The 25085-nt window shown below is 39.7% G+C and overlaps 2 protein-coding genes across 3 annotated transcripts in view; one reads left to right on the top strand and one right to left on the bottom strand.

Annotated features, from left to right (window-relative positions):
* The window catches only part of PCNX2 (pecanex 2), a 100644-nt gene extending 89235 nt beyond the window's left edge, over nucleotides 1-11409 (bottom strand). Inside the window, exons 1-8 of the mRNA XM_060692360.2 lie at nucleotides 11045-11409; nucleotides 9338-9537; nucleotides 8170-8287; nucleotides 6928-6964; nucleotides 4486-5754; nucleotides 1997-2159; nucleotides 1638-1789; nucleotides 290-374 (exon numbers count right to left, since the gene is read on the bottom strand). Coding sequence (XP_060548343.2) covers nucleotides 290-374; nucleotides 1638-1789; nucleotides 1997-2159; nucleotides 4486-5754; nucleotides 6928-6964; nucleotides 8170-8287; nucleotides 9338-9537; nucleotides 11045-11197 — 2177 coding nt within the window. The 5' untranslated portion in view covers nucleotides 11198-11409. The remainder of the gene's footprint in view (nucleotides 1-289; nucleotides 375-1637; nucleotides 1790-1996; nucleotides 2160-4485; nucleotides 5755-6927; nucleotides 6965-8169; nucleotides 8288-9337; nucleotides 9538-11044) is intronic.
* Nucleotides 11410-19249: 7840 nt separating this feature from the next.
* MAP3K21 (mitogen-activated protein kinase kinase kinase 21) overlaps nucleotides 19250-25085 on the top strand; it is a 46598-nt gene continuing 40762 nt past the window's right edge. For both annotated transcript variants that reach the window (XM_087882952.1, XM_087882953.1), the window contains exon 1: nucleotides 19250-21411. In XM_087882952.1, coding sequence (XP_087739078.1) covers nucleotides 20607-21411 — 805 coding nt within the window. In that variant the 5' untranslated portion in view covers nucleotides 19250-20606. The remainder of the gene's footprint in view (nucleotides 21412-25085) is intronic.

Below are 25085 nucleotides of genomic sequence, written 5' to 3' on the forward strand. Positions count from 1 at the left end.
ATTTCATAATAGAGTAGATGTGTTAGATAACCTGTGTTACAGATAAGAAGCCCTAAATTCAAACACTGGTAACTATAATTAGAAGTTGGAGAAATACTATGATTTATTTCAAAAAATACAGAGCTTGAAGCAGAAAATATCTAAATTATTATACAACAGAATATATGTCATTCGCATATGGACATTTCATGAAAATGATATTCCCAATCTTTAATTTTAGAAAACTAAGTAACCACTCCAGAAATGAAATGGAGTCATCCCCAATCCAGCATATGAGGAGTTTACTTACTGAGCATTGGAGATGCAATCATAGATGGGTGAATTTTCAATATTTCCTTCTGCTTGACTCCTTAAGTACAAGGACCTCATTTCTCCTTCAAATAAAAGGAGACATAATTTGTTGAGCAATGATCTGCCATGCACTCAGTTTTATAACTGGGAAATTATAAAATTAGAAAGCCAGCTTTCCAGAAATAGAAATCCAATCTTAAGGTATCCTTGTCAATGACTTGCATTCTCTGAGCTCCATCTGATAAGACAGATTTCAGAATCATTGTAGCTGCTGCAACACAATCATTTTAAAATGTTCCTTGCCACAGCCCTAGCCTTGGCAAGAAACATCTTGTGACTTTGCACCTGTTATATTTCCATTGTATGTACAGGTATCTACATCTATATACTGCATAATTTTGGAAAGCCTCGATGGATAAATCAGAACAATGGCATCTGAAAGAGACTTAGCAAGTTTGTTAAAACTTAGATTTGGGTATTAAAATTTAGTTCCAGAACTCAACTCTGAGAGAAAGAGGGGGGAAACCAGAAGGAGAGAATTGAGCTGGAATTGGGAAAATGTTAAACGGAAGAGAGCAAGTTAAGTCCATGTTTCATTAAGAGAGTATGGACTGGTGTTGCAGCTAGGTGTAAAGATTAGAATCTGGATGGTCTTGGGTACTGGTGGTACTGACATTCATCCCAAAGGAAAGTGCAGAAACCTCTGAAGCTATTGCCCATAGCACATTCAAATGATATAAAGGAGAGTTTGTGGAAGAGAAACAGAAAGGATGGCAGAGAACAAGGTTGGCTGTTGCAGCATCTGGAACCCAAAGTGCAAAGGGAAGAAAAGAGAATTAAAAAAAAAGAAAGCTTGGAAGAAGTTGGAGAGGAGAGGAGAGGAGAGGAGAGGAGAGGAGAGGAGAGGAGAAGAGAGGAGAGGAGAGGAGAGGAGAGGAGAGGAGAGGAGAAAATGGTGGACTGTATAGAGCAAAATAAGATGGGAGAGTCAGGAGGCTATGAAAAGGGTTGTTGTTGTGGGGAAAGTAGGAGGAAGGTGTGTTGGATGTTTGCCCCCTTGAGTAAATTGTAAAAATAATAAATGTGGGAAATAAATCAATGCACCCATACACACATACATACTTGGACTGCTTATTGGGCATATTTGATGATAACCTTCCAAATCTTAAATGAATAAGATCTATAAATTAAAAAGAAACCTATCACAGGCACCTAATTGCCATATCTTGATGGAATCCTGGAACCCATTTAGATACATGAGTCTGAGAAGCTAATCCACATGCACATAGAAACCTAAATGAGTTATCCAAAGGGAAAGCTCTCCCAACTCCTCCATATGAAGTTACCATTTCCATCTATGAAGGAATAGATGTGCATTGCATCCACGGACATCTCTTCTTGCACCGATGCTTCAGGCCCACTTATGACTTGCAAGAGGGAACTGTCTGGTTGTGAAGTTACCCGATAAATGATCTGTCGTTGTCTGGTGCTCTGGTAACTTGTCAAAATATCAGTAAGAAAAATGGGGGGGGGGGAGAATGAGTTTCAAAAGCAGCAAGTGAAATCTTTCTCTGCCCCACCCAAACAATTTCTCATGAAACCAAGACAATAGATCAAATGAAATTTGACATGAGTTCTTTTACAGTATAATGCACATGGCCAACACATATTACTGTATACTTGAAAATAAGAACATAGTTCTTACTGGGCAGTGAACTTTATTGATTCTGGGATCACTGGATTAACATTAGTACAATCCTGAGTTTCCATCTCGGTTTTCTCCTGTTTACAGGAACCATGATTTTCTTTTTCTGCACAATTTTTTCCTGTGGTCAATGCACCCTCTTTTTTCTCTCTTAAAAAGCCATCTGAAAGACACAGAGAAAACTTTCCATGTACCACCTGGGGAATTTTTTGCTTGTTTTTTTATTTCCTGAATACAAAAGGTCTTGATACCACTACCATAGAAAAACATCAGACCTTTGAAAATCAATTTATGATCACATTAATTCATGCCCCCACCCGAGAGATCAAAGTTAATAAATTTATCGGGCCGAGCACTTACATATGATGAATGATGTCCACTAGTGATGCTGAAAAGTAGCAATATCACAAATATTAAATTAATCATCTGCTGTCTTTTCCGTTATGATTGTATGGATTGATGGCAAAGTGATTCATAAGCTGAGTCTGTAGGAAATGTGACATTAAATCTTTCCTTTTCCTCCTTTTGTCTCTTTGATTTTACTGTCAGCTTCACTCCAGATAGGTTTTTCTTCTTCTTCCTTTTTGCTCTTTAGTCCTCATTCTTAAATTCTATACCTGTGATGGCGAACCTATGGCATGCGTGGCCAAAGTGGCACACGAAGCCATGTCGCCTGGCACGCACAGCCTTGCCTGTTTGTCTTCCGAGTTTCTGGTGCACATGCGCACATGACGATCAGCTGTCCGCGCGCGTGGCAGTGCCAAAAACTGGAGTGCACCTGAGTGTCAGCCAGCTGATTGTTGGGTGCGCGTGTGCACCAGAACCTGGAAGTTCAGCTTTTCCAGAGCGCGATCCCTTCGAGCGCAGCAGTGCCAAAAACCGGCCTGTGCATGCATGCCAGCCAGCTGATCGTTAGACACGCATGCACGCTGGGAGCACAATCCTGACAAGTGCACATGTGCGCGCGTGACATTTCCGTGTGACCTTTTTAGCACTTGGTGCTGAAAAGGTTCACCATCACTGTTCTATACCCATTGTCTTCTTCAGACATCTCATGTATGTATTATACTGCCTTCTCCTATCTCTGGGACAATAGACTTCTCTTTTTTTTAAAAAAAAAAAATCCTATTCATTTATTACCTGTTCTCCAGTTTAACCTAATCTCTTTAACTTCTAGCTTTGATTGTCTTAAGGCTAATACAATATTTCAACTATTCTGTTGCTTGCTTTCAACCTCTAGATTTCTATGATTCTTATCCACTTACTGTAAATATTGGTGAAAATTACTTTTCCCAGAAGTTGATAGAACCACATACGTAGAGACCTACTGCCAATCTAGTCCAAGTTTTTATGTTATTCAGCAGCAGCCAATCAGACATATCTAGGACATTCAAAAGCACAAACAATAGGATGGACGCTCTCCTCCCATTTGTTCTCCACAATCTGATATGTAAGAGACATGCTATATTTAAGGAGATACTGAAATGAATAGAATGGAAAGACATCATTCACAAGTTTATGTAATAATCCTTTAAAATCACCTAAATTGGTAGCCAGCACAAATTAAACAAATTAACTTCCTTTATCTTCAATTTATTCATTTTGATATATTATCCTAATTCTAATATTGTAAAAGAGAAAGTTTATTTAGGAAACAATTGAAAATTGTTTTATAATCTATAGTTTATTTTGCAATCTGTGATCAACAAGTCATTGTGTTTAAAGCTGTAGAGCCATATCCCTTTCTTGCATTAGGTAAATTAGGGTCTGAAAAGATAAATATTATGACACAGAACTAGAAAATCTGATTTGGAGAAGATTTTTGTATGGCAGAGGACTTCTATAAAAGATATATATATTTGAAATTTTACATGCACACATACTTCTAAAAAATGGAATCAGTTGCATATAATTGTAAGAAGGGCTCCATTTGCTCTTCTGTAGAGGAAACCATGAAATGTAACAAAGAGTAAAAACAGCAAAGGACAATTGATATCCACTATGCAAAGAATTCACCAGAGTTGGGTGGCTCTAACCAATTCGAATGAATGAATGAATGAATGAATGAATGAATGAATGAATGAATGAATGAATGAATGAATGAACACTATATTATAGTGGTATAAAAATCTAAGTTCTATTGATTTCCTTAAAGCTTGAGTAAAGAAATGTATAGTTTTTTTTTCTAACCCAGTAAAAGACAGAGATTAAGATCAGCAAGGAGTCAATGCGTTTTCTTAGAAACTTATGTGTATATATATATATATATATATATATATATATATATATATATATATTACATATTACAAACTATTCTAAAAATACGAGTTCCAGGTATATTAGTAAAAAAAGAAGCAGACATACTGCGAACTCCGCAATATATATATTGTTATTGCTTTTAGCCTGAGTGGAAACTGCTTTTATTGCACATAAATTCCTCACATTTCTTGTATGCATTGGAAACTAATAATTTGAATTATGCACTATACCTCCAGCTAGTCCTTTATCTTTTGCAGGCTCTGCTTTCAAATCTGGTGCTGTTGGCTTTGAAGTGTTGATGGATTCCAGCAGTGAAACAAATTCTAAGAAATTTGATTCATTTGGTATCTGCCCTTCTTTAGCTTCCAGGTCAGACTTTGAGGTGGGCAAAAGTTTTTCTTTTCCACTAACAGTTTCTGATGAGTTCTTACTTAAAAACACATCTGTCCCACTATCCACACTGAGAACACGAGCATGTCTCTTTTCATGAGTTGTTTTATATAAGGGGACCTCCAAATTCCATTGGCCTTCTTCTGGATCTTCTAGAATTTCAGAAGCATTTTCAGGACACATCATTCCTTCATGACTATTTGATGGATTGTCACTGTTTTCCTTTCCAATATTGTCTTGTTCACCAGATTCATAGCCAGAACATTGATTAGATGACGCATTTACATTTAAATTCTCTGGGGTTCTTAAACTTTCACTTACTTCTTGAAAAGCATGGCCTCCATTGTCCTCAGATAGCTCAAAAGTAATGACAGGGATTATCATTTGATTGTTGCTTTGTTTACTGTCTTGAACTGTCGCAGCCACAGCAGATTCTGCATCTGAACCAGATTTCTCAGGACTTGACTGTTTCATGTGATGCAAGTCCTCTAAATCAGTAGCCGAGTTATGGGTGCTACTCATGGTGATAACTATTTTAATGGGTTCGTGTAATGTGAATGGATCCCCAGAATGAGAACTGTCCACCAGCGCAACAGCTATCTCACTTTCTGATTCATCAAACTGTGCTTTTGGGTCATCCATATAGGAAGAGCTTTCTGCAAATCTCTTAGTCTCCACAGTATTGCACTGAGGAAAACCAGTTCTCATGCAATCTTGAGCTGACTCATCCAATAAATTCTCTTTGCTTAAACACGTAGGATCATTTAAATCCTCTAAAAAGAGGACAGGACTGTCCATGCTCCAAGGCTCAAAAGAAATGCCTGTTTTTAAAATATCACACTGGGACAAGGAAAGATTTGGCAATTTTTTAACAATCACATCTTTATCCAGAGTAGCATCCTCTTCAGTATAGTTAGAAGCTTGTGCCTTCTCTTCTTTTTCATTTGCTCCACCATTGATAATAGTCTCCATAGCATTCAGTTTGTCCCCTATTACTGGTGTGGGGGAACTTGCCATACATGTCACAGAAGCAGGCAAAATATTGGCTTTGATGCAGGGTGAGGTCAACAATACTGGTGGGACAGGTTGTTCTTCTGAAACCAGTACTCCTAGTAAAAAAAGACAAAGAGATACTGCATATCTCAGCCACAAATTTTCATGGTTTCAATCACAAATTGACTTCCATGGACCTTACTTCATACTTAAGTGGTCAGTAGAGGGGGCGTGCATAAGTGCACAATCATGCCTATTGTCCCCTGTCATTGCATTTTTTTCTTTTATTCATGTTCTTCTTTTTGTTTGACAAATTCTAATAAATAAAATAAATATCAAAGATATATGAAGCTTTCTCAGAAAAGACATTCCAGAAAAATTCTTTAAAATTAGAAGTTAATGTGCAGTTAAATCCCATTGCTTGGAATGGAAAGTGAATATGTCCCAATTTAAATTGACAGCTCCTTTTTTTTTGAGAGAGAGAGTTAGAATCTATAAAAAATAATATAGATCAATAGAAAAACATGAAAATATGTACAGTATGTAACATTATTTTTTAAAGCTAAAAACCACTTGTTTGTTTATTTATTCGATTTCTATAGCTATCCAACTTAGTCAATGACTCTAGGTGTCTTCAAAATTCAAAAAAAGTTGCTATTAAAAATGCTGAAAACACAAATGAAAGCAAATATATGTGTTCCAGGATAATGATGCAAAATAGAATTTGGGTCAGTCACTGGGACCAGAGATTTACTCTTCTGAGCTTTCGGACTCATGCTGGAGCCCATTTTCAGAGAATTTCTCTAATGGAATATGTGCTTTGGGCTGTTTTGTGAGTCGTGTTTGTGTGTTGTCTTCCTATTGTCTATTGATGTGTTAATGGTTGGCGATTGGCTGTCCTTTCCTTGAATTGCCAAGCCCTCGGCTCCTAAGTATTTGATAAGCTGGTGGTAATTTAGCACTCCTATTAACTGACAAGGGACCTATTTCCTGGACTTCAATTGTTTCCCTGGCTATCCTTGTGCCTGCAGGGCCAATGATCTTAGTTGCTGAGAAATTAAATGTATGTTCTTGTTCATTGCAATGTGAAGCTACCAATGAGTTTGGATCTCCTGGTCTGACCACTCACTTGTGTTCTTGCAATCTGGTGGTTAGACAAATGGGGAGGAAGCTAACCACCAAAATGCAAGAACACATGCAAACAGTCAAACCAGAAGACCCAAACTCATTCGTAGCTTCACATTGCCATAGTTGTCCACCTCGGCTATAGAATATTGTTTGTAGCATACCTTTCAGATCTTCAATGGTTTCTTGAGCTGGCAGGTTCTGAAATGAAATACATCAATTAAAAGAACGTGAACTGTAAATGTAACATTACATGTGTTTCAGAGCAACGAATAATGTAATTACATTCCATGTTCCATTAAACCAATGGAATCCCAAGATTAATGAATAAAATCATTGGATTTGAATATACAGCAAGACAGCTTGCCAGACAACCGTGTTTACAAGAAAGTATGAGGTATAGGCATTGGGTTATCTGTTTTGTTCAGACTGTATTTCATAATAAAGAAAGAAGTTACCAATAGAAGAGAATATTTTCGGCTCAGGGTTGAACTGTGAGGTGCACTGATGATATTACCTAGATGGGTAATGAAATGTCCCAATGGCAACAAAACAAGCAGGCTCAGACAGCACCAAGGAGCCCCACAGAAAGAAATTAAATAATTCTGACTAAAATTGGAAATTATAAGGTGGGGAAGCATATCATTCCTGCTGATTGATACAGAACTTTTACTATGATGGAGAACTAATCCAGTGAAATTGTTAAAGTGTTAAATATGAACCAAGATGTCCCAAGATGTTTCCATTGAATCATGAAGTTTGCTGGCTGACTGTGGGCAAAATACTCTTTGTTAGACTAGGCTCTAAATATAAATAAAGCTTTTTGATTTGTTTTGTCACAAGACAGCACCTTTGTGAAGAAGCAGTGGACTTATTAGACCAAATACCAGATTCACCTTAACAGTCCCCTGCATTCTTTCACTCACTTGAATACTCAGTTCTCAGTGCTGATGACATTTTCCCACAAGGCCCAGATCCAAGATTTATTTTATTTTATTTTTTTACTTTTCAATTTCCCTGTTACTTTCAATAATCATTTAGAATTTGGGGCCATCATGCTTTCAAGTTTACTTCTAGAGTAATTGCCAAAATGAAAAGCAACTGGAGTTTCATGAAGGTCATGAGAAGAAAATTCCACTCCCTTCTCTACTCTTCGTGGAATGAAGCAAAATGTATCATAACAGCTTCCCTGTTCCTGCTTCTCTCCAGGGGCAACAGTTTTCTGACATGAAAAACCTTGGAGCACAATGTATATATTGTTTTATTAAGAAAAAAAAAGAAATGGTGGGAGGAGGCTGATCTTTTTAAAATAAAACCTATATTTCATTTGTTGTTGTCATAAGACACCAATGGCACATATAGAGTGAAAAATACAGGAATATTATTATAGACAAATGTTTACCAACCAGGCTTCCTGAAGGGTAGTGAGAGAGGATAGCCTGCCCTTTGACACTATTGTGGATGGTGGGTGTTGAACCATTATGCTTGGTCTCTTCGACTGCACCATTATCTCCTATGTTATTGCTGTTCAAAATAATGCATATGCAAAAAAGTTAATAATCGTTATTAGATAAGGAATGTATCATTCTCAAAGATGCAGTGTTTACTACAAGCTGATTCAGAAATGCCATTAACTTTCTTAAAAGACAATCTTAAACATCTGCCTCATTGGCTCTAGGTAAGTATCAAGGAATCTAGGAAGACACAGCCATAATGGAATGGTGAAGAAAAGCTTTGTATGGAGAAGGTTCATTTCCCAGCCTTTCTTGCTTCAGATCAGGGTTGAACTGTGGAGTGCACTGATGATGTTACCTAGTTGGGTAATGAAATGTCTACAAGAAAACAAGCAGGCTCAGAGAGCACCAAGGACCCCACAGAAAGAAGTTTTAAATAACTCGTATAATGGAAATTATAAGGTGGGAAAGGATGATTGATACAGACATTCTACTATGATGGAGAGCTAATGCAGTGAAATAACAGTAACAGAGTTGGAAGGGACCTTTGAGGTCATCTAGTCCAACCCCCTGCTCACGCAGGAGACCTGTATTAGGGATTTGAACCGCCAAACTGCTGACCTTTCTGATCGACAAGCTCAGTGTCTTAGCCACTGAGCCACCTAGTCAGGCTATATATATTTAACTAAATAGTTAAAGTGTTCCCATTGCAGACAACCCTGATCAAGATATACCAGCTGTTTGATTCATGTAAGGCAGCTTCCTGTGGATCCTTTAGGTTTTTTTAAAAAAAAATCACTTTGTTTCTTGTTATTGGACATAATGAGCTCTGATGCGAACAGAGGTGTGCATCATATTATTAGAAATATGGCAGTAATGCCAATCAATTATTCTTCAGGGAATAATTTTATTATTTTCCTAAAATAGCTGTTTGTCATGATCAACAAACATGTTATGACTGAATAAATCTCTAGCATCCCTTTGATCCCATGATTTTGGAATAAGTGATTTATCTGTAGACTCTTATCACATACGTGATGTGCATATTTTAAGGATACACCTATTCTTCAGAATGAGTTCAGGTAACACTAAATAGCCTTGTATAGAGAAGTAAACTTACCTGAGATTTTTATGCTGAATTGCATTGTCTCTTTTATATTTTTTATTTTGTTTCCCTTCCTTACGAGGGAGCTTTTGTTGAATCATCTCTCCTTTGTCAAACATCAGGTGCAGGCGATAAGAGATCACCTTTATTATCATGAAAAATAAGGTCACAGAGCCACAGTAGATGACAGCTGTGATGGTAGTGGGGGGACATGCCTAGACAAAAGAATAATGAAGTCAAGCTCATCATCAAAAATGATCTGAGCATTAACATGATCATGATTAATACTGTTGCGCTTTTTAAAAAAAATAACTATAATTATACAGCTGATATTTGCCTTGTTCCTTTGCTAATTGTTTGAAATGTGTCATCTGTAGAAGCCTGTAGATACACTAGTATTATTCCTTTTCAGGTTTTAGAGAAGAGAACTGGGGCTGAAATAGAATTGCTTGCTAATAGAATTCATGGCTGGCGAGTGGATTAGAGATTATAACTCAGTATGATAGTGATTGTCATATTATCATTTTTTCTTTAATGTTAAGAAGCTATTATGCTTTGTATTTATTTTATACTGAATTCTTTGATTTAACTCTCCAAAAATAATGTGCATGCATGCATATGTGAGTGAGTGAGTGAAAGAAACTTTACTTGTGCATGTTAACTTTGTAAATTAGACCTTAGGTACTATACCCAAAACTGACAGAACTACCTATTATTTACAGACCCCTCACATCCTGGACATAAATTGTTTCAACTCCTGCACACTAAAACAACTAGACACAAGAACAGTTTTTTCCCTAACGCCATCACTCTGCTAAACAAATAATTCCCTCAACACTGTCAAACTATTCTGCATTACTATTACTATTAGTCTTCTCATCGTTCCTATCACCCATCTCCTCCCACTTATGACTGCATGACTGTAACTTTGTTGCTTGTATCCTTACAATTTATATTTATATTGATTATTTCCTAGTATGATTTGATTGCTTATTTGTATCCTATGACTATCATTAAGTGTTGTACCTTATGATTCTTGATGAATGTTTATCTTTTTTATTCTATTCTATTCTATTCTATTCTATTCTATTCTATTCTATTCTATTCTATTCTATTCTATTCTATTCTATTCTATTCTATTCCTATTCCTATTCCTATTCCTATTCCTATTCCTATCCATCGTTATATACCCAGTTTAATTTTGTTAGCATAGGACCTGAGGAAAAAAAATACATTTGGTGTTTGACACTTGCTGTGACAGCAAAGCACAATCAATTCAAAGTTCTGTAACAAGGGACAGAAATATTTGTGTTACAATTAATAATAAAGCCATCACAGTTGATAAACCTTTGAGATCCCTTTTCCGATCACTGCTTGTTGTCTGTTAAATTCTTCCCCTCACATCTTTCCTCTACAACAGGGTTTCCCCAAACTTGGCAGCTTTAAGACTTGTGGACTTCAACTCCCAGAATTCTCCAGCCAGCTATGTTATGCTATGGTATGCTGGCTGGAGAATTCTGGGACTTGAAGTCCACAAGTCTTAAAGCTGCCAAGTTTGAAGAGCTCTGCTCTACCCCCAGCAATCTATCAAGTCTTCTACCTATATCCTGGTAGATAAGAAGGCAACATGTGCCTCTTCCCCAAATCAGAGGCCTACCAGAGGACCCTTCACCCTCCTCTTCCTTGTGTGCCCAGATCTCCTCGCCGGCCGATCAGACTCACCAAGTGCAGCGCCATAGGCAGCAGCAACAAGAACAGCCAGAGGTAGAGATGGCAGCTGTTGGTGAATTTGCTTTGCTCCGGATCGTGATACCAGCCTCCGGTCAACGCTGCCCACACTCCCTGCCGGAGCAGCTGCACTGCCTGGGACACCATCGCCAAGCCTTGCACGAGAAAGGCCGCCGGCTCAATCTCCTTGCCGTTGCTCGGGACGGCGGGAGCGGAGGCTCTCCTTGCAAAGAGGCTTCTCGGCGTCGGGCATCACCCGGACCTCCATGCCGGATGCTAGAAGGATTTTCCCATCATGCTGCGGGGGAGCCCAATCCACCAACCGGGTCTCCTGCCACCCAAGGATGCAAAGCAAAGGCGGGGTCCTTCTCGACTCCGCCCCCACACCCCCACACCCCGATCCCTCCTCCTTTCTAAAGATAGATTGCTGCGGGGGGAATAACACGTCGGGACAGGCTATGATTGTGATTGAAACGTATTTCCCCTTCTGTGCTTGTGTCCCGTTTCCCTGTTAATAATTTACAGCCCTCAACTGTACGCATTAACGTATGCTTGGCGTGTGTGTTGAGCTGCAAATCCCATCATTCCCCCGCACATGGTTACTGGGGGGCGCCAGCTTGGAGAACACCTCTATCCTATTCCTAACTTCTCCCCTCCCCGATCTTTTCAACTAGCGTCCGCAGAAGTCCCTCTCCAGAATCAGTTCAGCTCAGTCTTCTCCCCAGAGACAGCGTTTCTCCCTCTCCGTCTCCTATCTTGAGAAAATTAGTAATACCTAGAAAGCCTGCCTCAAGTACAGTAGGCTAAACTTGTTTGGGATAGGACGCTAAACTAGGATCTTCAGACTTCAGGAGAAACTACAAGGGAATTCCATAATCCGAGGCTGGACTGGAAAGTCTTAAAGCATGTCAAAAGGCAGCGGTGGCAAACCGCTTCCGTTCTGTGGCCAAATTACAGGTATGGTGCCATTTAACTGCCAGGAGTCCAGCTCACCCGGAAAGCTATCTCTGTATGAAGAGCGAAGATTATTACGTTACTCCGTGAGGAGGAGGGGGGGGGAGGATGAAATAAAAGATAAATTGTGCAATATCGTCATCACTAGCCGAAATTTGCCCTAAGATGTCGAGTTTTCCCGAAATCTTCAGGTGTTGCATTAGAAGACTTCAAGGGTTGGACTAGAAGACCTCTAAGGACCTCTTCCAACTCTGTTATTCTGTTAGGGGTACGATAATGGGGGAAGAAACAACACTCCCACAAATCAATCCCCGAACTTATAACGTCGGAGTTGCGCCTAGGTGTTGCAGGTGTCAAATTGCAATTCATGCCACGAAACAAAAAAATCATTCTTCTCCAGTTTCTGAAAATGCAGAGACCTGTTTTAACTGCTCTGGCGTTGGTGAAAACACACAGACTTCTGAATTTCTGTGAAGATTCTCAGTCATCCAGGTCATGGTTGTCCCAAAGGTGCTTTTTTCAAAAGGCAACTGGACTTTCTGGTTTTTCTTTGAAGACGTTTCGCTTCTCATCCAAGAAGCTTCTTCAGCCCCATCATCCAGTCAGAGCTGGGTACCATAATTAAAAAAATAAAAAACCAGCGAAGTCAGCTTAAGTTTTCTACTGAGATATCCAAATTAACTATCTAAAGATTGCACTAAACCCTGCACAAAAAGCACGAATCGCGAATGCCATGCAAAGTAGACTCCTTAACGTTCAGGTCGGTATAGAACCCTATGGATTTCAAAGCAAAGAACTACAAAGCCAAGACATGCTTGTTTTATGGCCTTCTATCCACCACTAGGAGGTGCCATTGACAAGGTTTTCAGCCAATTTTAACAGCAAGGAGAAATGCTCCAGTTAATGTCAACACACAGGGGTTCCTTTCCAGTGCTTTTAATGTGTAAGTTTTCTCCTTCCTGCTGTGTTTAATATTTGAAACGAGTGTTATAGTTTTATCACTATGCAGTCTTGTCCCTTCTTGGCGTCTTTCGTGATTTGGAATTAAGAACGTGTCTTGAATTATACCATTATACAACCATTCTTGTATATGCTGTTGCATATGTGCTTTTAATTGTATTTCTCTCACGGCTCCTTTAAGTAGCAAATTCTTGTTATGATGCCAATTTATTAAACACATCATTATGACCAAACCAAAGGCCTTATATTCAAAAATGTGTATTGCTCTGCTTCCTTCTCTCTCCCTTCTTCCCCAACAAGGTCAGCTTGTTGGAGTAACAAACCCCTCTCATACCCCAAAGTTACTATGTTGCCTTCCAAAGAATGTGCTCATAATTGAAGGATCCTCTATGAATGATACCCAAGCCTGCTTTAGAGTGGCCTCATTTCTTTATTGGCTGTAAAGCAATTCTATTGGGTCTCCTTTGCATATGCTCACATTTTCTGTGATCTAAGCACTATGTCACAGAATAGAACTAGCATGAAAATATTAATGTTTGTTATTTGGATCTTCTCCAAATTTGGGGTTTGTTTTTTTTTAGGTGAGCTTTTCACCATTATGGCTCATCTTGGAAATAATTATTTTTACTTAAATCTGTTGCAAGCTTCCCTGCTTCTTCTCTCTTCTTTCTGTATAACTCACTCCTACCGGTGAATGGCAGTGGTGAAATCCAAATTTGTTTACTACCAGTTCTGTGGTCGTGGCTTGGTGGGTGCGGTGTGGCTTGGTGGGCATGGCAGGGGAAGGATACTGCAAAATCTCCATTCCCACCCCTCCAGGGAAAGGATACTGCAAAATCCCCATTCCTTCCCCACTCCTGGGGAAAGGATATTGCAAAATCTCCATTCCCACCCCACTCTGGGGCCAGTCAGAGGTGGTATTTGCCGGTTCTCTGGACTACTCAAAATTTCCACCACCGGTCCTCCAGAACCTGCTGGATTTCACCCCTGGTGAATGGCAACTTTCCTCGTTTATCAGCCGAGAGACTCAAACCCAAGAAGCCTCCACTGGCATAAGTACAACATCTGCCCAAGAACTTTAAGCTTGATTCCCAGTGGAAAGCCAAATGGGTCTCTAAAGACCCAGACGTAGGAAGACATATAAATGACCCCACAACAAAAGTGCCAGGTTTTGAACTACCACATCAGCAATGGACAATCCTGAATAGGATTTGCACCTCACATGGCATCAGCCAGGACTCCCTGTATAAATGGGGCATAGTATTCTCCCTCAGTGTGACTATGGGGTCCCACATCAAATTGTAAATCACATTGTGACCGGTTGTAAGCTGAGGGCATATAAACAAGGCTGCATGTTAGGTGAGCTAGACATTGATATTTGAATATAGATCTTTTTAAGGTTTATATTTTATTGTGTTTTCTTAATCTAGATCGGGGTGTCAAACTCAATTTCATTGAGGGTCGCATCAGGGTTGTGTTTGACCTCGGGGAGCCAGGGTAGGTGTGGTCAGGGTGGGCATGGCCAGCTCAACTTCACTCAGGGGCACCTTGGTGACCTGAGTGCTCTGAAAGTGAAAACGGGCTTCTGAGCTCCATTTTCGGCTGTGACAGCTTCCTGCAACCCTTTGCCAGCAAAAACAGAGTTTAGGAAGGCTGCCCATGGCCCTCATGAGCTCCATTTTTGGCTGCAATGGTGTCCTGCAACCCCTGGCAGCAAAAGCGGCACTCAGGCCTCCCGAGCTGCGTTTTTGCTGGCAGAGGCATCATGGGCCAGGCCTTTGCTGTTTCCGGGGCAACCGCGCAGGCCAGATCTAAGCACCCCGCAGGCCAAATCCGGCCTCCGGGCCTTGAGTTTGACACCCCTGATCTGGATGAAAATCTACATGAAATACATATTGCTAGTTTATGTATGATATGTCGTATGCGAAATAAATAAATCTGTACAGGCTTTAAAATTTTTCAAGATTTGAACCCCACCTACGTTCAAGTCTGTTTGCTTCTACAAAATAGAGATCTGCAGATATATGTTTACCATCATCTCTTCCCATCCAAGCTTCAGGTCTCCAGTATAACTGATGCCTCCAATCTTTGTATTCCTGAAGGTCTTACATACTGTTAGTGGAAACTGTAACACTTTATTCATGTATTAATTCCTTTTTGAAAAGCTTCAGTCCTCAGCCAAAAAAAGGAAGGAAGGGTCTTTGTAAATGAATTATTTAATTATAAAACAATTCTTGCCATCAGGCTTATAATTTAAAAGATCTCCTATTGCAACATGCAATATTACATCATTCTGAATACGGTGGAATATAGAGGGGAAAGCCAAGTTTCAACTGAATTGTTTTGTATAACAATCTCCCACAAATTCATTTAAAATACTTGTAATGTGAGCTCATCTTTTGATCATGGTTTTTTTTTCTCCATTCAGAAAAAACTGGTGTGTTTTGCAATTTGTCAAGGTTTGTTTTAGAAATTGTTTTTAATTATGGGGCCAAATTTATATATATATATATCTTTTTAATTGTATTTTAATGTTTGTAGTTTATGTTTTTACTTGGCTGTTCACCGCCCTGAGTCCTCAGGGAGAAGGGCGGTATACAAATTTAAAAATAACAATAATAACAAATAACAAATTACTGCTAGTTTCCTCTTTTATAAATCACTGAAAAAGCAAAGGGAGTCAAAGGGCTTCTCTGATGGGTGTGCTCGGACTAGCCTGCTTTCATATCTGTAGTACAGTCATTATAAAGTTAAGATGCCATGTGGCCACTTTTCATTGCCAAAGCAACTAACCTTGAAGAAATTTTCCAAGGACGCTAAAAGGAAACATCTGTAAGACAATGTAATATGCATGCAAGGCAACTTTGCAACATGCAAAGATTAGAGTCTGCATGTATATTACTTTAAGCATGTTTTATAAACCACATTAGCTGAAAATGCTTCCAGATCTGTTTATATTTTACCAATTGTTAAAAAAAAGTAGTCCCTACTAACCCAAAGGTATTTTTTCAAAAGGCAACTGGACTTTCTTTGTTTTTCCATGAAGACGTTTTGCTTCTCATCCAAGAAGCTTCTTCAGATGAGAAGTGAAGCTTCTTCAAGGAAAAACAAAGAAAGTCCAGTTGCCTTTTGAAAAAGCAGCTTTGGGACAACCATGATCTGGATGACTGAGAATCTCCATAAACAATCCCTGCTAACAAGCTTAAAATTACAAAGGAATGAAAAGAATGGGGAGGACAGAAAAAAAGGTACAAGTGTCAATCATGGAGGTTATTGTTCTTATGACCCATATGACTAGCAATGGATGAGGGTGAGTCAAAGGGAGACATGGCACTGCACTCCTATGGCACCTGCTATAATGGCAATGGACAAAAGAAGAGTCAAAAGTACTAAAAGAACAATAGGCTAAAAACTAATGTGAGATGGTTTGCTTAAGAGTTGATTGCTACTAAACCAGTAGTGAAGAATTTAATACAGATCTGTAATTATAACATTTCTGTATAAGTATTTGGTCTATCTGATGGATGGGGAAAAAGCTACTATAGGCAAAAAAAATATAGTTCAGTTGCAATGATTCAACATTCTGACATCTTTGCCTGGATGACGGAGAGTCTTCATTGGCAAATTGCAACACATTTGGGGGAGGAAACCCCTGAGGTTGGTATGGCAATAATTGGTACATTCCAAAGACTCCCTGCCTAACTGGCTTGCTCTGACTGATGAAGCTGCTTGGATGAGCAGTGAAACATCTCAAGCTAACAAAAATTAACCCAGTTGCCACGATTCAACTTTCAAACTACTATCTTCTTCTTCTTCTTCTTCTTGTGCCATATCCATCATTGGACATTGGCAATCATGTTGGCAATCCTATTTTTGTCAATAGCCGTATGAAAAAGTGCTGCTGGGTTTTGTCTAAACCAGTCCCTTAGGTTTTGAACCCATGATGTTCTTCTTCTGCCTGGACCTCGTTTGCCTTCAATCTTTCCCTGGAGGATTAAGTGAAGGATGCTGTATTTTTCTGGGTGTCACATCACATGTCCAAAATATTCTAACTTTCACTTTTTAATGGCTTTGATTATTTCCCTTTGCTTTCCCAGGCAGCTTACCACCTCATTTGTGATTTTGTTAACCCAGCTTATATGTAATAGTTGCCTGTAAATCCACATTTCAAATGCTTCTAGTTTCTTCAAGTGGTTTTCTGTCAAGAGACCAACTCTCTACTTCGTAGAGCAGGATAGAAAAGATGTAACATCTGACAAGCCTGATTTTCAGTCTTAGGCTTATGTTGTGACTGCAGAAGACCTTTTTCATTTTGAAGAATGCTGTTCAAGCTTTCTCTATCCTTGTCTTTATGTCATGTCTCAGCTTTCATGTAAATTAAAACTGAGGTAAGTGATCCTTTCAACTTTTTCTAATGGTATTCCGTCCGAATTTATCAGTGGTAAATTAATGGGTTGTTTGCTGATGACCATGATCTTGTTTTTTGAGGTGTTAAGCTTCAAGCCATATTTTTCAGATATTTCTGAGACTCTGTTGATAAGGAGCTGAAGGTCTTCATGCTTACTGGCAAGCAGAACTGTATCATCAGCATATCTTAAATTGCTGATCTGAACACCATTTACTTTGAGGCCAGCATCAATGTTTTCCAGTGCTTCGTTGAAAATCACTAGACTAAGAAAAAGGGGAAGAAATACAATAGTATTACTTGGAAAACCACTATGAAACAATGCTTTAAAAGTAAAAAAAAAAAATGTTATATGTTGTGTAAATGTTTTTCTATGTGTTTTCTATGTATTTTAGTATATGTGTATTAATAAAGCTTATAATTTTTTTTTAAAAAAAAAAGAAAATTGACTCAGAATAGATATTAAATAACAGCAGAGACAGAATACAGCCCGACTACTATAGGCAAGTATAAATATCCAGACATGATACCATGAGGATAATTCTATCTTGAGCAGAGAGCTAAATGATATTTAAACATAATTGTGGGCTTATTTATCCCTCCCTAAACACTGATTCACAATGCTATCTGGTACCCTTATTAATATTGGGTGAAACAAAGTTCCTTAGTAAGACCCAGCTGAAACTTCAAAATAATAGCTCTCAATGAATCATTGCAGCCGGCACTATTTACAGTTTTCTTTGCCAATGTGTTTCCCTGCATGAAATTTGGCCTTCAAAGAATACAAACTGCCCAACAAGAGAAGTTACTAACATTTAAATGGCTACATAGACAGGAAGGAAAGGTATTATATAGTTTCTTTCAAATCATAGCCCTAGCAAATTAACTCAGTAGCCAGAATTTTCTCTACATCATTTCAAAATCCTAATCCAATTGCATTTTCCTGGAAAAAAAGAGTACACTAAGCACCCAGTCATTTCCTAATTACCTGGGAATAAGCACCTTCCCAACATAAATGATCTAAAATGGCTACACCACCTAATGATTGTTAGTACTTGTACTATATACTATATGTGGTCCTGTGCTCATTTTAAGCCCACATTGAGTCCAGAAGGGGAAAAAAACTGGAATGTACATGATTTCAGAAAATAAGCATTCCTTGTTTGTTGTATAATTAGTGTAAAGGAAATAAGTTTTTAACCATAGCTCACAATATGTACTGTTTATTCGATTCAGAGGTACAAATGCATTATGAAAGTACAAGACATTTTTTTGACCAGTTCTAGTCCAAGGGGTGGGGGACAATTGGCTTTAAAAAAAGGTTGCTAAAAGACCATTTCAAGTATTTCAGCCAGGACGGTCAGTGGTGAAAATGCTGGGTACTGCAATTTATCAAGATCCGGAGCAGGGAACCCCAAACTTTTGAGAGCTGGTGGAGACAGGCAGGAATATCTTCAAAATGCAGGTCAAAGATCCTGGCAAGTGTCAATGGGCAAACTGATGCCTGTTAGCACCATGCAGGATAATTTCCCCCTATATTCCTCCCAACCACAACTTAACCATTTCTGCTTTCAACACAATATACAATTAATAGTATCTCAATTATTACAGTTCCCTAGTTAAATAGAGCTTTCCCCTTATGTTACTCATTTTTACATCTTAAACTCTCCCAATAACCCAAATATTGGGTTATTGACCTTAATACATTCTCATCTGCTATAACTTTTTCAGATATTGGGGGGAGTGGGGGAGAGCAGCCGCAAGGGTAATAAGAATTACAGAACGAATAATCGTCGCTCAAAGAGTGCATGATATACTGTAGCAGCTGATATACTGTAACAAACAAAACCTGGCATTGGGCTCAAGGCTTAAAACAAGCCACTCTTAGAATGCTATTCCCACAAGCAAAGCCCCGCCAAGTCCCATTCATTGCAACCCCGGCCTTCCCCTCGGAGAAGAGAGAGCGCGCGCGGCTTAAGAGCGCGCAACAAGTTGCAACAGCGTTGCCACCGCCCCTTCCGCCTTGCCGCGTCTCTGCTTCTGCCGACGACCCTTCCTTTCCCGAGGGCGCCCGGGAGTTTGGTGCTTGGCACTGGCGCCACCCGTGACAGCGGGCAACCTCCCCACGACCACAGCCAGACACGCACCTGCAACTTCACTCTTTGACCCGCACTCGGAGCCTGGCCTCGACTGGTCACGTGCTCCCGGCCGTCCAATCCGGACCGGCTAGTAAATTTGTTCGAGAGCTGCTCAGAAGAATTTGGTGAGAAGACCCGGGAGAAGCGCCCGATCGGCCGTAGCGGTGGCGGCGGCGTTGCCTTTAGCCGCTGAGGCCGCCTTCGGATCTCCCGCGGTCTCCGTTTTCCCCACCCTCTCGGTTCCGCCAGCGCTTTACCTGCGGCTTTTCCCATCGCCCGTCTCCTCTTCTCGTTCCTGGCGTGGCTCCCTTCTCTCTCTCTCACCTGGGCCCCCTCGGACTGCACGGCAGCCCTTTGCAATCGCCGCTTCTCTGCGATTTCCTCCTGCTTCTCCTCCCCCGCTCTCTCTCTCTCTCTCTCTCCGCCCGCTTCCCTCGTTTCATTTTTTTCCCCATTTGATCTCCGCTTTAACTTCCCTTGCTTGATTTTCTTGTTCTCTCGGGCCGGGTGGCCCTTGGATTTTTTTTTTTTTTCCTCCCAGGCTCCGTATAAATCACTCCACGCAAACTTTCTTTGCCTCGATCCCATTTATCCCGAACGCTTTTCACTTCCTGCTTTGCCACCAGTCCTTTCCCTCTGCTCTGATATACATCGGGATTGTGCTTTCTTTCTCTGACTCCTTCACTCTTTCCCTCATTGTTACCTTATGTTGTCCTGCCTCTCTCTCATCACTTTCATAACTCAAAAGCGTTAAGCCTGCACTCCAAATGTCTGATCCGAATAGTGTGATTTCTACTCTTCACTCATCTCATGCTCCAATCCCCCTCCCTTGTTTTAACCAGGTGTCCCTTTTCTTTTTGCTTTGTTTCACTCCTTTCCTAGCACTTTTATGCTTGCCTAAAATAGGGAAGAGTTGGCTTCAGTAGCAACAACGTTAATTAAGAGCCGAAGAAGCTTCTTGGATGAGGAACGAATGGTCTTCAAAGAAAAAAATCATAAACTCCAGTTGCCTCTTAAAAAAGCACCTTTAGGACAACTTCATTAATTGTTCTCAAATGCTAAGGCGGAAGCTGATGTGGTTAGTACCTGGATCTTGACCATGGCTTTGCTGAGTTCTGAGGGAACAGCTGAAGGGAGCTTGGGGACCAGTAGTAACTCTTGCCCACTGTGGACCGTGTTGTATGACTATGAAGCCACTGGAGAAGATGAGCTGAGTTTGCGTAGAGGGGAAATGGTGGAAGTTTTGTCTAAAGACGCAGCAGTGTCTGGAGATGATGGGTGGTGGGCCGGTAAAATCCATCATCATCTTGGCATCTTCCCAGCAAACTATGTGACTTACCAGCCAGGCTGTTACCAACATCCCCAGTTAGGATTGTTGGAGAAGACTGGGCATCAAACCCAAGATCTGACCACTGGTGATGGGCACCCTGTAGATCACGAAGACCATATGGGTTCTCTAGCAGAGATTGACTTCCAGCATCTGGAACTGCAAGAGATTATTGGAGTTGGAGGCTTTGGTAAAGTTTATAGAGCAATATGGAAAGGCCAAGAAGTTGCAGTGAAAGCAGCGCGGCAGGATCCAGATGAGGACATCATGGCCACGGCAGAGAATGTGAAGCAGGAAGCAAAGTTCTTTTCCATGTTGAAACATCCAAATATCATTGAACTTCATGGTGTAAGTTTGCAGGAGCCCAACCTCTGTCTAGTTATGGAATTTGCCAGGGGAGGACCCCTCAATAGAGCTTTGTCAGGTACTTTCCCCACCGCTAGCGGGAGCCACTGGGGCCGTCGCATTCCTCCTCATATATTAGTCAACTGGGCAGTACAAATTGCTCGAGGGATGCTTTACTTACATGAAGAAGCCATCGTCCCCATCCTTCACAGAGACCTCAAGTCAAGTAACAGTAAGTATTTTGAACAGTTTTTTTTTTAAAAAGGACAATTTATGCATACTTTCCCATGTTTCTATATTATAGTAATGAACAGAACCATGAAAACTTTTATTTATAAACTTTGCATTGCAAAAGTGCTATTTAAGATGCTTATCATTTTATACTTTAAGAATTGATTTTTTTTCAGTTATCAGATATGTTACAAGTTCATTCCACCAAATTGAATCAAGTCTTTTCTCCTCTTTAGTAACAATAGTTATACTTAAGCGTTTTGATACTTACTTGTGTTTGATTTCTTGGAAAAATGGAAGTCTTCTCATGATTCATATGCAACAGGGAGACCTGAAGAAGTCTCTTCTATGAAATCTTGCCTTTTCTTATGAGTTATTAAAACTGAAACCTTAAGGAACCAGTCCCAAGAGCATATAATTTTGAATAGTCATAAATAGAATCAGACTGTAATGCTATTATGTAATTTTAAATGTGTTGCGTGAGTTGTAATTATTAGCTGGATAAAGTAATGATGCTGTCTAACTCAGTGAATTGGTATTTTTATTTCATCTTTTTAGAAGAAAGCAATGATAGTTTACTATGCAATCTTTTCATTCTTTTCACCAGTATTCACTTAAGGCATTTAATCTAATTTTTAAGCATAGAAAAATTTAAATAAAATAGATAATTAGAATTACTGATTTGATGCAATATGTTAGCAACACCTAGGGTGTTCTTTATGAAGAAAATCCCATTTCTTGACATCAGAAAATAATAAATAAAAGGAAGTTTATTGTAGTATATTCTCCAACAGATATTGTTTGGAATCATTATTGTTTCAGTGATGAAACAGTTTGAAAGTCTACCTCCAAGGCAATGAAGGAGAGTGGCCTAAAATACTTCTTAGTTTGTGATGCTATAGAAAGTAAGTTTTTTAACATTGATTGTCCTTCAGTTTCTGTAATGGAACTCCTTGAACTTTAAATGAATTATTTTCATTTTAAAGCCACACCCTTGTCCAAGACAAATTTCTTTAGAACATATAATAATGTTTATATCCATGATCCCAAAATACCCCTAAAATTATATATTGCCATTTTTGGTTTGTGTATTATATACATTTCTAGGTTTTAATAAACACTATTGTATGTGTACCATAGGTGAAGTTCAACTCATGAGATTCTTTTTTTCACAAGAGACAGAAGAAACATTTGTGATGGGAAGCTGTAGCTCCTACCTCATAGATGGTTTCTTACATAAATGAAGGCAATAATAGGATATAGGAAAGAAACAAAACAAATATGCACTTCCCTTGCAATAAGTAATTGAAACTATGTTGTCTCTGCTGTTTTATTCCTAATCTGTAATTTGGATTAAAAACAAAAGATACTCTTCAGTCAAGATCAATGTCTAGTGAATGTGTCCTTGTAGTTATTCTTGTTGGCATGTTGGAAGTCATGTACCATTAGCTCCTTTGTTTTTCCAACTACCTTCCCTAGCCAGGAGCCATAGAATTCCTGGGTGACTATAAGCCTGAATTTATTTAATTTCTATCATTAGACAAGGTCATCTAGGTTCTACTACCTGCCCAGCCATAAAATGGACAAGGATCTTGCAATTGTCAGCATTAAAACAATCATAACTTTGAGTGGATGGCATAGTCCTGATCCAGGCACAGCCCATCTTATTAAGTGATTTTGGGCAATTTACAGTTCATTAGTTCATCTCATGCCTGTTAAATCTTCTCTAGACGGGACAGATTTTGACAGATATGAAGCAGACAGAAAAGCAAAATGTATTGGTGAACAAAATCTATATTGCCGATCAGCCAATATGAAAAATTGGGATTCAAGAATTTTCTGCTTATACTGTACTGAGTTGAATTCAAATTTAGATTCAGTCTTATATAAAACATAGTTGATTGGCCTTATATAACATAGTAAATGAAAAGTGAACAAACTACATTTTATCTTAGAGCAGGTCACTGGATTCAATTCATAGCTATAAATATAGAAATCTCTTGTAGCTATTATTAGATGTATAGTCCCAATTTTAGAAAAGTAGGAAGACATGGTAGCCTGGTCCTGTAGAAATTTTAAAGCAGTTAAAATCTACATTGTAGGGAGTTTGTTGATTAGCAAGAATTAGTATTTAGCTCTGTTTGCCTAGTTATATAGACCTGCATGATGGTTCATATGTCATTCATTCATACACATTAGCAATATGCAGCAATTTAGAACCAAAGTGGAGAATATGCTTTAGAAGGGATGTGAATGCATTCACTGCAACACAGGGCATCTCCTTAAAGAGGCTCTACCTTTCCTAGGTTCACAGAGTAGCTCCACAATTCCAGGAAAATGATATTTCCATCAGGGATGCCATCTTATTGCAGCACCCCTAACTCCTTAATATGCATTTTCCTATGACTGCACAGCTCGGAATGTGTTTGCACGGAAAAATCCACAGGTTTTTGAAGAAGACATCAACCAATGTACCAAGCCTACCCTATCTGCTCCAAAACACCTTTTCCTTCAGAATCAAATATCTGTGTGTAACTAACAATGGCCAAATATATTTCATTTGGTTTGATGAGGCGCATCCATTGCAAAATAGATGATCCTCCCAGAAATAGAAAATTAGGAAATCCCTTCAAAGTAGGATTTAGAAGAGAACCAGTATGGCATAGTGGTTAAGGTTTCGGGCTTGGGCTGAAGGTCATTCTTAGCAGTGGAAGCTCACCTATGACTTGGGTTTCTCCAATCAGTAGTTCTCTCCCAAACCTAGCCCATATTTTGTTGGAGAAAAAAAAAACAGGAACAATTGGCAAAACATGTGCAACTGTGTCATCCTGTGTATGACATGACTTACATACCTTTGTCAGACCTCTGAATGCAACTTGAAACCTGGCATCTGACACAAGTATGTAAGCTGCAGCATTTGCATGATGATGTCACTTGTCAATTGGGCACAATTGTGGTTTCCTAAGGATATTGCTGAATAGGAGGAAATAGCGTGTACACCACCTTGAACTCCTGGAAAAAAGGCAGGATGTAAATCTAACAAATGCATACTATATGTATCTTCAACATGACTACCCCCCTACCATAGCCCATGAGTGAAATATGTCTAAATGTAATGCAGTTATGGGAATCCTAAAAGAGACCATCAGGAGAGCTGGAGTATATTCAATGAAATATAGCCCTCACAATCTGCTAAAAGTTTACTCAAAGCCTATACCCGTGATGACGAACGCGTGCCATAGGTGGCATGCAAAGTCCTCTCTGCGGCACGCGAGCTGTCACCCCAGCTCAGCTCCACTGCACATGTGCGCGCCTCCCACCAGCCAGCAGATTTTTGGGTCTCTGCCTTGCATGCGCGGGGGGCGGGCAGGGGTGGAGCACACGTGGGTGGGGGTGGGGGGCTGCACATGCATTGCATTATGGGTTATAAGTGCAGGGAGGCCTACTAGGTCCAAAACGGGACGGGGGGGACGTGGCCTCCCCTACAGCCTGTTTTTGTTCCCAGGAGGCTGCAGGGAGGCCTACTAGGCCCAAAACAGGATGCTGGGGGAACACGGAGGAGGGCTGCGTGCATAGGTGCAGGAGGGAGCATGGGGGGGGGTCACGCATGCACACGGGTTCAACAAAAAGGTTAGCCATCACTGGCCTATACCATTTGTCTAAAACTTTACTCTG

This window comes from Pantherophis guttatus, chromosome 1, assembly GCF_059756535.1.
Source record: "Pantherophis guttatus breed Tessera chromosome 1, ASM5975653v1, whole genome shotgun sequence".
Classification (NCBI taxonomy): Eukaryota; Metazoa; Chordata; class Lepidosauria; order Squamata; family Colubridae; genus Pantherophis; species Pantherophis guttatus.